The sequence below is a fragment of the Myotis yumanensis genome, unplaced genomic scaffold (assembly GCF_028538775.1).
Source record: "Myotis yumanensis isolate MYYU_CA2020_CCGP unplaced genomic scaffold, mMyoYum1.0.hap1 SCAF_2, whole genome shotgun sequence".
Taxonomy (NCBI): Eukaryota; Metazoa; Chordata; class Mammalia; order Chiroptera; family Vespertilionidae; genus Myotis; species Myotis yumanensis.
Genome location: NW_027223753.1, coordinates 17,638,140 through 17,650,538, shown reverse-complemented (window position 1 = coordinate 17,650,538; position 12,399 = coordinate 17,638,140). Strand labels below are relative to the sequence as shown.

Genomic DNA, 12,399 nt, shown 5'->3' with positions numbered 1-12,399 from the left:
GTCCCTACCACGCTGGGGCCGTTTCGACCTGACTGGGGTCGTCCCTACCTCACGGGGGCCGTTTCAACCTGACTGGGGTCGTCCCTACCTCACGGGGGCCGTTTCAACCTCACCGGGGTTGTCCCTACCACACCGGGGCTGTTTCAACCTGACCGGGGTTGTCCCTACCACACCGGGGCCGTTTCGACCTGACTGGGGTCGTCCCTACCTCACGGGGGCCGTTTCAACCTCACCGGGGTTGTCCCTACCACACCGGGGCTGTTTCAACCTGACCGGGGTTGTCCCTACCACACCGGGGCCGTTTCAACCTGACCGGGGTTGTCCCTACCACGCCGGGGCCGTTTCGACCTGACTGGGGTCGTCCCTACCTCACGGGGGCTGTTTCAACCTCGCCGGGGTCGTCCCTACCTCACGGGGGCTGTTTCAACCTTGCCGGGGTCGTCCCTACCACACCGGGACCGTTTCAACCTCACCGGGGCCATCCCAGCCTTACCAGGGAAACAGGATGTTTGGTCCTCTGTCCCCTGCCGGCGGCTCCCCACTAGACAAAATCTCCAGGCATTCCTGGTGGTTGCACATCCAGCGCTCCTGCCCTCCACCAAGTGCACAGACTGCCTGTCTGCTGTCCCGCAGTGCCCCACCAGAGACTGGGACCAGTGGGCATGTTTGTGCGCTTGCTGGTACAGCAGTTCCACAGTGCCAGCAGAGTCAGGCCCAGCCCTGGCCGGCCCCGGACCCGACTCTGCCCCCCCGATTGCATCCCTCCCAGATGCAAGGAGCTGAAATCTGCAGCCTGCTGGGATGGGCTCTGTACTTGGTGCTTCAGCACATCCTACTCAGTCTCTATGCGCTTCTTTCTATGCGAGGAGTTGAAATCTGCAGTTTGTTGGGTTGGGCTCTGTACTTGGTGTCACATCCTACTCAGTCTCAATGTTCTTTCTCTCCTTCCAGTTGTAGAGCTACCACTGGGCCAAGTTTCCCATGGTTCTGTATGATAGGTGTTTGTCTGATATTTGGTAGTTTCGATGTTGTTGTGCGAGGTAGCACGCACAGGTCTCTTCCTTATGCCGCCATCCTGGTTCTCCTGGGTCTGCTTCTTGAGTGTGTCTCTCATGGCTGCGAGCAGTTGAAGTCTGCAATTTGTTGGGACAGGCTGCAAAAGCGCATGTGGGTCTTTTTGTGCACCTGGCACAGCTTGGATGGGGATGTAAATTGATTAGGGCTGAGACTCAGGGAGTCGCCATGGCGGAGCAAATAGCACTGGCTGAGTCTCCGCGGCCCCTTGACTCTCTGCCAGGGCTTTGTGTCCCCCAGTGCCGGCGAGCAGCTGTGCAACAGAGTCTCCCTCGCTTTCTGATGGCTGCAAGGCCGTGCTGCCTCTGCCCGTAGGGTCTGGTGCTTCATGATCCCGCCTGAACCAGCTCAGTGGATTTGAAAGTTTGCAGAAGAAAAGGCGCTTCTACTTGTGGGTCTGGCACAGCCCAGATGGGAATGTAAATTGCGTAGGGCGGGGTCACAGGGAGTCGCCGGGGCGGAGACTCAGCGGCCCCTTGCCTATCCAGGACTCCAGGACTTTGTGTCCCCCAGTGCCGGCGAGCAGCCGAACGCCAGAGCCTCCCTCGCTTCCTGACCGCTGGAAGGCCGTGCCGTCTCTCGCCTTGGGGCCTGGGGCCTCAGAGACCCGCCCGAACCAGCTCAGTGGATTTGAGAGTTTGTAAAAGCACAGTCATTCCCTCTTGTGCCTCTGGCACAGCCCTGAGGGTAGGGCGGGGTCACAGGGAGTCACCAGCATGGATGAAATAGCGATGGCGGCGTCTCCGCGCCCCTCGCCTCCCCGGGACACCAGGACTTCTTGTCCCTCGGTGCCAGTGAGCAGCCGCGTATCAGAGCTTCCCTCGCTCTCCGACCACTGCAAGGCCGTGGCCACCTCTCCCTGTGGGATCTGGGGCCTCAGAGACCCGCCCCGAGCAAGCCCAGAGGATTCGAGGGTTCGTAAAAAACCGAGAATCCATTTGCAGCCCGCGTGGCGTGTGACTGCGTACCTCTGGTTTTGGTGCCTCCGTAGCTCCCACTCAGTCTCACTGCGCTTCTTTCTTTTCCTCCAGTTGTAGATCTCCCACTGGGCCAACTTCCCCATGGTTCTGAGTGGCGGTTGTTTACTTCATAGTTGATAGTTTCAATGATGCTGTGAGAGAGCAGCACACACAGGTCCGCTCCCTACGCCGCCATCTTGGTTCTGTCTCTGTGTATTATTCTTTATTTCAGTCAGTGTATGCTTAATTTCTAGTTGGTCCTTTTTCATATCCTCGAGGGTCTCACTAAATTTATCGGCGGTTTCTAGAAAATTTTTGAAAACCCTTATAACCGTGGTTTTGAACTCTATATCCAGTAGTTTGCTTTTCTCCATTTCTGTCATTTGTGGTCTGTTTCTTTGTCTCCGCATTTTGGCTGCTTTCCTGTGTTGATAGAGTGGCTTTGTGTGCTAGGTGTCCTATAGGGCCCAGTGGCTCAGCCTCCCCAATTACCTGAGGTGGGCACTCTTGGTGCCCCTTTGTGGGCTTTGTGCACAGTCTTGTTGTAGTTAAGCCTTGATTGTTGTAGGTATCACTGGGAGGAATTGACCTCCAGGCCAATTGGCTGTGAGAATCAGCTATGTCTACGGTGGGAGAACTTCTGTGCTGAAGACACCCTTATGGGGCAAGACTTGCTTCAGTGGGGCTTTGATGTTCACTGAGTCTACCCCCTGAGTGTATCCCTTATGGATCTGAGGAGTTGTAATCTGGATGGTCCCACTCTGACCACTGGGTACACTGGCTCTTCGATCTCTAAGGAGGTGCTAATTTAGCCTCTGCCTGAGGCTACCCAGCAGGAGCTATGGCGAGATCTGCAGGTTCCTCTTCCTTGTTTGGGGTTTGGAGGTGCCCAGATGAGGCCCAGCTGTGAAGCAAGGCAAGCTGCTGTGGGGCCTTGAGCCTTCTTTTGGATGTTCTGGGTCTCTCTGACCCAGCTGCAGTTTGTTAGGTAATTTTAGATCTCAAAGGGCTAGCCCATTCATATGCAAAAGCCTCTGCTAGCAGCTTGGGTGGGGCGGGGGTCTCTGGGAATCAACAGGGTGGAGCAAACAGCTATGGCTGGTCCTCAGTCCTGCCCTAAAAGGCCCCTGGGTCTCAGTGTCCCATGGTAAGCACTGCAAGCACCTCTGAGAGAAAGCCGCCCTCGAGTTCCGACCGATGCCAGACAGTCCAGTTTCTCCCCGTATGAGTCTGGGTCCCCAGAGACTTGCCCGGAACTGGAGTTCAGAGCTGTCGGGAGCTTGAGACTCCCTCCAGATTGAAAAAGACACTGGAGTCCTCCATAGCCAGCCCTTTCTGCATGGGAGCCTCCACCTCCGTACCTCTGCACTTTACTTCCGCACCTTTTCTGAGTATCAGTGTGCTTTTCTCTTTCCTTCTAGTTGTAGAATTTCCACTCAGCCAGCCTTCCTGTGGTTCTGGACGATGTCTGTTTTGTCTTTTAGTTGTAGTTTTGAAGTGGTTGTGGGAGGCAGCAATTTCTAGTGTTTACCTATGCCGCCATCTTGGTTTCTCAATTTTACCTTCTTAAAAGAATCTCTAGATTTGTCAGATCTACAAGTAACAGCTGTAATTCATTTTATTTTATACATGCTGATTTTCCATGGATGAGTTAGCCTTGACATCCAGAGTCGCTGTGCAAGGAAAACCAAGAAACACTGAGAGCTTCTTGGTGAATTTTTTGGCTTTGACATTTTAGTTAGCCTTTGAGGTAAACATGGTTTAGTGGAAAGAACACAGACCTGGGAGTCAGAAGACCGGAGTGTGAGTCCCAAGTTAGGAAAGTTATCTTCCCACCTTTGGGCCTCAGTGAAGCACTTATTCTACACAAGAAACTATTAAAAGTTGTTTTATCTGGGGAGGAGGATGCATTGCTGGGACACGGAAGTAGGAAGGAGCAGATTTGTCACTTAATACCCTTTTGAATTTTGAACTGTATACCAAATGTATTACCTAGTTTTAAAAATAGTGAAAATTTTAAAGTAAATTAAAATAGCATTTTATAAACATGAAATAATTCTATTCCTTTTCAAATATAATCCAGTTCTATTTAACAGAAAATTCTCCAACAAATTAAATTAATAAGGCTCTAAACTCTAATACTTTAGTCTAAGCTCCACGATGCTTTAATCTTTCCTCAACTTCACATGTTGAGAAGTTAGGACATCAGAGTTATTCAGCAAACATTTGTTGAAAACTTATTATCTGCCAGTAATTATTGCCAAATTGTATTTGTAATGATTTTCTAGACATAGTCCTCACTTAGGACTGAAAGTTCTGTGAAGAATTTGACCTGAATGTGTTCCTGCCCCTGAGGTCAATGGTTATCAACTTTAGGGGGCATAAGAATCACGTGGTTGTTAAAAATGAAGATTCTAGGACTTCACTCCCAGAAATTCTATTCAGGTAGTTCTGGGGTGGACCCAAGAATATGCATTTTTTTAAAACTTCCCCAGGGGATTCTGATGCAGGTGGACATTACAATACCACCCTAGGTGATGTCAGAGGAGTAAATCTGTTAGAGTTAGGCAGTGGGTGGCATTTTATGTCAGTACTAATGTGGGTTTGGTGGAAAGAACCTTGAATCTGAATTAGAAGGCTCTTTCTAGATTCTTTCTACCACTCACTTGGGTAAATCATTTTACCTCACTTTTATAACATGAGGAGATTGACTTAGACGAACTCTTCTGTGTACCAGATTTGAATTTATAAATTTCTGTTTCAGTCACTTTCAGTTGTGATACTACACTCTACCAACATCTGTTTCTTCTGCAAGAATTTATTGGGTACATGCTGCATAAGGTCACTGGACTAGACCAGAGGAGTACAAAAGAGATGGAAGATAGGGGTCATATTGTAAGAGGCCTACAGTGTAATAGAAATTTCAATCTAGTATAGAACATGGACACACCTGACAATGTAAGGGAGTTTGTGCTCATACCTAGGAGCTGTTGGAAAAATGAACTATAGAGATAAGAGCATAAGTGAGGATTGGCTTGGTTAAGGTTTCATGAAGACTGTGCTGTATGAATTAGGCCTTAAAAGAAGATGGACAGCAAGGGGGGTGAGAGTGATCCTCCAAGAGAGGCCATAAGGTATTTCATCATTCCACCATTGTTTGTGGTGTTTTTACAATATGACATGTTGGTACTAGCACTTCTACTGGCCAGCCTGAAATAGTGTATGGTTTTGTCTTTTAACAGGAGTGTGACCAGGTACATGTGGAAGATGTGGCTTCTGATGACAATGGCCAAGACTTAAGGTGATAAAAACAACAATGCCTTAAATACTAGTACACCATAAGACATAATCTAGGCTTAGAGGAAAACAAAGAAAATCATTGGTTTCCTCCATCAGTCTTGCTGTATTGCAATATTTGCTTTATTATGGTGGTCTGGAACCGAACCCATAATATCTCCAAGGTAAACCTATATCAGTTACCTATTGTATAACAAATTATCCCAAACTTAGTACCTTAAAATAATACTCCCTCTGTCCCATAATAATAGTAGCAGTTGATGAATGTAATTTGTCCCATAATAATAGTAGCAAAAGAAAATAAATATAGAATGCAACATTTATTATCAAAAAACTAGATTAAATTAAACAATAAATTAAAAATAGTACCCCTAATTTTTATTTTGAGTGTTCAGATAGTTTCTGGATTTTTTAATAATTTCGTTACTGCATTTTAAACTTGTAGGTAGGATCTCTTGGCTGCGAAGCTTTGCTTTCTCTATATGCGTGAGCTTAAAATTATTGGAGCCATCGTTCTTCATTGCTTCCAACATAACTTGTTGAAGTGACAGAAACGTATTATCCAGTATTTCAGGAGAAATATTATCAAAGGCTAATATGGTGCCTCTTCTGCTAAGAGGAATATGTCTAAGTTTTTCAAGTTTTTCTCCATAATCTTTGCATTTATGTCCACAGTTTTGTTTTTTCAAAGAATCAACATTAGCATAAGATTCTCCTTGACAATTATTTTCGGAAGCACATTTCCAAATTCTTGATATGGTCATTCTGTTGCACTTAAATTGTTTTGCAGCTAATGTAATTGCACCTTTCTGCAACTTTTCCTTTTTCTTTTGATGCATCAAGAACTGGACAATTGCAACTCGATCTTTGCTTGAAAACTCTCTTTTTTCAGCTTACTTTTACAATAGGTTGATATTCAACTGAAATAAAACAATTGATTTCAATCAGCAGATGAAATTAGAAAAATAGTTACAATTCGTAATAATTAGATTAACCTAAAAATTGAAAGATGTGTCAAAACAAATGACAGATGTCATGAAACATTGATTTTGATTGAAGGCTTTGCAATTTTGCGCTACAACATAACTTACAGCTGCATTCGCCAATAATTCCCGTTTAAATATTCACTTGCTACTATTATTATGGGACAGAGGGAGTAAACATCATCTCATAGTTTCTCTAAGTCAGAAATTTGAAAGTGACTTAGCTAGGTAGTTCCGAATTAGGGTCTCTTAGATTGAAATCAAGACATTGGCAGGAGCTAAATTCATCTGAAGGTTTTATTAGAGAGGGAACCTGATTTCAGCCTCTTGCCTGTGGCTGATAACAGGAGGCCTCAATTCCTCACTGTGTGCCTCTGCATGGGGCAGTTTGAGCAAGAGAAGTCTAGTCTCTGAAGTCTAACACCACGTTCTGTTTACACTCCAATACATTACATACCCAAAGGAGCGGAATTAGAGGAGAGGAGCATTGAAGAATCTGTGGACATAATTTAAAGCCACCCAGTGAACTATGAGCTTAATAAACTAGCCAACAGATGACTGAAAGAGAACATCCCTATTATCTTACTATTATTAATATTTTGTGTTATTACCTTCCATTATTTTATATATTTTTTTAAATATTTTTTTCACACAAGAATATAAAACTGTTAACCACTGTTTACCAGTATTTATAATAAAGTAAACATACACTTGAGTAACATTCTGTTTTACTACAAAGCTGTTGTTTTTCCTGGCTTTTGTTGAACCAGTACCCCAAATACTGAGACTGAGCCTACATGTAAGGAATGAGTTGGAGTAAAGAGAAAACATGCAGATCAAGGCAGTGCCTGGCCTGTAGTATGCATATAAGATCTTTGGTTATTCTCTTCCTGCCCTCCCCCTCCCCACTTTCCTCTGAGATTCATCAGCCTGTTCCATGTTTCCATGCCTGTTCATTGAGCATCTGCCCCCTGGTGGTCAGTGTGCATCATAGCTAACTGTCGGACAGTAGCTTAGGCTTTTATATAGCCTATCTAATAATAGACAAACATGGTAATTAACTGTACCTCCAACATGCTTCCCATTGGCTAATCAAGGCAATATGCAAATTAACTGCCAACCAAGATGGCGGCCGGCAGCCAGGCAGCTGAAGCAAACAGGAGGCTTGCTTGCTCCAGTGATGGAGGAAGCCAAGGTTCCCCGCCTGCCACTGCCGGCCTCTGAGCTGCACTCTAAGAAACAATGTTGCAATTATAGAAGCTAAACAAACCCCAGAAACCTGCTTTCAGCCAGCTGGGCCTCAGAGCTGGAGCTGTAACAGTGTTTCAATTATAGAAGCCAAACAAACCCAGATACCTGCTTTCAGCAGCCAAGGTCTCAGAGCTGGAGCCGAGCCTCAGAGCTAAAGCTGGCTCTCAGTTCCAGTGACAGCCATAGAAGGTAAATAAATCCCAGAATAAAAAAGAAAAAAAGGAGAGGTTGGGAGCTTCAGTCACCCGCCAGCCTGAAAACGGCCCTCAGCCCCTCACCCAGACTGGCCAGGCACACCAGTGGGGACCCCTACCCTGAAGGGGGTGTGACCAGCTGCAGACAGCCATCATCCCCTCATCCAGGCTGGCCAGGCATCCAAGCGGGACCCCCCACCCTGATCCGGGACACCCTTCAGGGCAAACCAGCCGGCCCCCACCCATGCACCAGGCCTCTATCCTATATAGTAAAAGGGTAATCTGCAAACTGACCCTAACAGCAGAACGACTGGGAATGACTGGTCACTATGACACACACTGACCACCAGGGGGCAGATGCTCAATGCAGGAGCTGCCCTCTGGTGGTCAGGGCGCTCTCACATGGGAGGAGCTCTGCTCAGCCACAAGCCAGGCTGACAGCTGCCAGTACAGCGGTGGTGGTGGGAGCCTCTCCTGCCTCCTCAGCAGCGCTAAGGATGTCCGACTGCAGCTTAGGTCTGCTCCCCACTGGCAAGTGGACATCCCCCGAGGGCTGCCAGGCTGCCACAGGGATGTCTGATTGCCATCTTAGGCCCAATTCCCCGGGGAGCAGGCCTAAGCCAGCAGGTAGTCATCCCCTGAAGGGTCCCAGACTGCGAGAGGGCACAGGCCGGGCTGAGGGACCCCCCGCTTCTCCCCCGAGTGCACAAATTTTTGTGCACCGGGCCTCTAGTACAGATATAAAAAGGAATGGAAACAAATATTGGGATTCGTCTTCTGGATAAGAATGCCAAGTTAGTCTTTCTTCATAGAAAGCAATTACAATTTGAGGACACTTCATATTTGCCTCTTGCCAGCACCAGATCAGCCTCATCTGAATCTTTCCATTTCATGAGAAACATTAACTCTCCACTGCTGTTGGTGACACCAATTATTTGTTCAGGATCAAGACCTCTGGCAAAGCCTTTTGGTTTATCAGCAGCATCTCTTTTCTTCTTTGTTTGCAATCATCAGATTCACTGTCAGATAAAAACTTTCTTTTTGTGCCATCTTTTTCTTTACCAGCTTTTTGAGAATTAAGAGATGCTTTAATCAACTCAACAATCTAAATTTTCTTCAGGTCCCCAAGTATTATCAGCATCTGTGAATCCTTTCCACTTCAGGAAATACTCCACCTTCCCATTCACTACACATCGATCCAATACTTTTCCACTACAAATTCTTCAGGCTCTGCCTCTTCAACTTTTTTACTCTTTCCATCTGTTTCTTTCCCATTTTTTGCAATGTAGTTTTATTGGAGGCCGTTTTTTATTGCAGACTCAAAGAGCTATTACTCACCACCTCCATGCAGCTCCGCATCCCATGTCTCTGGCTCCTCCAGTGTCTCTGGCCCTGCATGCCTTCAGCTCCCTATTTTTTAATATTTTTATTGATTTCAGAGAGGGAGAGAGAAACATCAATGATGAGAGAGAATCATTGATCGGCTGCCTCCTGCACGCCCCACACTGGGGATCAAGCTCGCAACCTGGGGATGTGCCCTTGATCGAACTCGAACTCGGGACCCTTCAGTTCTCAGGCCGATGCTCTACCCACTGAGCAAAACCAGCTAGGGCCCATTATTTTTTTACTTTTTTTCTTTACATAGTTGCAATCATTTTATATATACATACACAAAAATTTTTTTTTTAATATATTTTTTATTGATTTTTTACAGAGAGGAAGGGAAAGAGATACAGAGTTAGAAACATCAATGAGAGAGAAACATCGATCAGCTGCCTCCTGCACATCTCCTACTGGGGATGTGCCAGGAACCCAGGTACATGCCCTTGACCGGAATCGAACCCGGGACCTTTCAGTCCGCAGGCCGACGCTCTATCCACTGAGCCAAACTGGTTTTGGCCACAAAAATTTTATATTCTGGGTTTTTTTTTCACTGTAAGATATTCTGTCATTAATGAAAGGATGCTTCATTTCAAGCTAACCTCTGCGGGATGCTGGTGCTTGTTCCTACCTCTCTTTCCCTAGTCTTCATCCTTTTTTGATAGATGTAATGGGGGTGATATAGAGGAATAGTGAAAGATAGACTCTGAGACATAGATATTAGGGAAAAGATTCTCAAAGCCCTTAGTTTTGGTGTCAAGTGCTAGGAATAGGACAGAGAATCCCAAGTGGCATTCATCCAAAAACCCCATGCAGTATAGATTTTAATTTTCATTATCCTCTCTCTCTGCAGCAACTATAGTTTCTCAACAGATGGTTTCAGTGGCTCAGGAGGCAGTGGCAGCCATGGTTCCTCTGTGGGTGTACAGGGAGGTGTGGACTGGATGAGAAAACTGGCTTTCCGTTACCGAAAAGTGAGAGAAATCTATGATAAGCATAAAAGCAACGTGGGTGGTAAGTGTGGCATACAATCAGTCTGATTTTCTCTTTCCTTCTGATTTACTGCTTTCTTTTCCGGGAATTCTTTAGAACTCTCTGACAACTGTTTATGAATTTGTGCCACAGTAACATATCAGGACAAGTCATATATAACAAGTCACTAGGTGGTTTATAGTGGATGGAAAACTAGGTCCAGGAGTATAGGGTGGCAGTATCCATGTGTTGTGATTTGAAGGACTTTGGAAATTCTTTCTACCTAGAAATATCTCATGTCAGGTGCCACCAGGCCTGAATTCTATTATTTGGGATTAATTAGTGATAGCTTGTCCAAATTAGAAGAGACATTAGATATCTATTGAGAAAATTGCTGTCCATCTTGAAAGTAACAAGGGCAGATACCATAGCAAGTTAATTACCTACCACAGCTAGAATCCACATCCCTGAATTCTTGGTCCACTTTACATTCATGCAATTCTTTTTCTAGTGATAATACCATTATGAGAAAATATTTAAAATTGTAAGCCATCACCCTCAAACTTTTACATACACCTAAAATGTTGCATGAAGTTTCAAGGATTTCCTACACTGCCTAAAGGTATATTACCCTAGGTCAAGAGAATCCTCCTACAATACCATGCTACCGCTTTCTGTGCTGCAGAAAGTAAAAATAGGACTTTGAAAGTCAATTTAGTTCATTTCTGTTACATTCTTTCAATACCAGGTAAAAATCACAGGCAACTGGGCTTTGGGAGTCAAATTTAAGTGTCTGATTATTTTTTTTGCCTAGTAAATACCTGGACCTAATTTGCTGTAGAAAGTAATATAACCCTCTATAAGAATATCCACCTGTATTTTGTAAAAATTTTGAATTGTCAAAGTGCCACATCATATTATTAGTTAAGTAAAAGACATATATGTTTATGTTATACATGCCATAGAGGTATTGGTTTTGTTTTATTAGAAACATTGAAAGTCATCTAATTCTAGGCTTGCATTGTGAAACCATCAATCTGAAAACAAATAATACGCAGTTCTAGTCCTCATAGAAATGCCTTCTATTTTTATGGAATATTGGCAATAGATTACAGGATTTTTCTTCACTATAGAAAATTCAGGGCCAGATTTATTATTTGAATATTATAACTCAACTGTCTGATAACATGCTCTCATCAGATAAATTCTGTTTTGTTATGCTTAATTATCTGATCTTAAACAGTGTCTTGGTCTCTTACTTGCTGGAGTTGTTTCAGAAGTAAATACAGTACAAGTACATGACATTCATAGAGGTTGTCATTCAACCTGGAATCTCAGGTTGATGTCTTCTGAAAGGGGTAAAGGAAAAGCACAGTCACCAGGAGAGGCAGTGGAAAGACTTTTGAGACCAAAAGCCACTAACTTTCTGTGTAATCTTAGCAGCCCTTTCCTCCCTGGGTTCTGGTTTCTTTAGAAAGAGATTGGGATAGTGAAGACTCTTCTTTTAGCTCTAACACTTATTTTTCCCCTTTGGTTCTTGAGCCCATGTCTAAATCAGTGCTACTCAGGGAATGGTCCACCAGTCTGCAGATTCTGCTGCTGATTCATGATGAAAGAGCTTGTGTCAGAATCTAATCATATTGTTTCCTCAGCTGGTTTTGTTGCGCCTGGTAGCAAACATTCTGATGAAGAAAGTGAAAAAGATATTTTGAGCAGACTACTCCAGCGTTTTACTAAGAAGAGAACTGTATTAGTTCAGTAGAAATTTTAATGACACACTATTTCTCAATTGAATTCTAGAATTTGTTTTGTGGATGTCAGCAAGGATATGTTGTCAAATGATAAATGTGTCTTCTTTTATTCCCAAAGGCCTTCTCAGTCCCCAGAGAAAGGAAGCACTGCAGAGACTAAGAGCAGAAATTGAAGTTTTAACAGATTCCTGGTTAGGTACTGCATTAAAGTCCTTACTTCTCATCAAGTCCAGGTATGAAAATGGTTCCTTTAGGTCTCATCCTCTCAGAGATACACTCTTTCCTACACCAGTATAGGACAAGCCATTCCCAAAATAGGATGTGGGGTGGGGAGAGAGGAGTTTAAGTGAAGCAAGGAAGTATGTAGTAGTTTAGTGGGAGGCAGGGCCATTTTATACTAATAACACACCTTAGAGTTTTAAGAGAATATGTATGAAAGCCTTTTTCTTTCCCTTTCTTTTTTTTTAAATATTTTTTTATTGATTTGAAAGAAAGAGAGAGAAACATTGATCGGCTGCTCCTGCATGCCCTCACTGGG

At 44.5% G+C, this 12,399-nt stretch overlaps 1 protein-coding gene and 1 pseudogene across 3 annotated transcripts in view; one reads left to right on the top strand and one right to left on the bottom strand.

Annotated features, from left to right (window-relative positions):
- EYA3 (EYA transcriptional coactivator and phosphatase 3) overlaps window positions 1–12,399 on the top strand; it is a 104,793-nt gene that overhangs the window by 81,937 nt on the left and 10,457 nt on the right. For all 3 annotated transcript variants that reach the window (XM_070404504.1, XM_070404502.1, XM_070404503.1), the window contains 3 exons: window positions 5,276–5,334; window positions 9,992–10,152; window positions 11,980–12,094. In XM_070404504.1, the coding sequence (XP_070260605.1) occupies window positions 5,276–5,334; window positions 9,992–10,152; window positions 11,980–12,094 (335 nt within the window). The remainder of the gene's footprint in view (window positions 1–5,275; window positions 5,335–9,991; window positions 10,153–11,979; window positions 12,095–12,399) is intronic.
- Window positions 6,785–9,034, bottom strand: LOC139004354 (chromobox protein homolog 3 pseudogene; annotated as a pseudogene).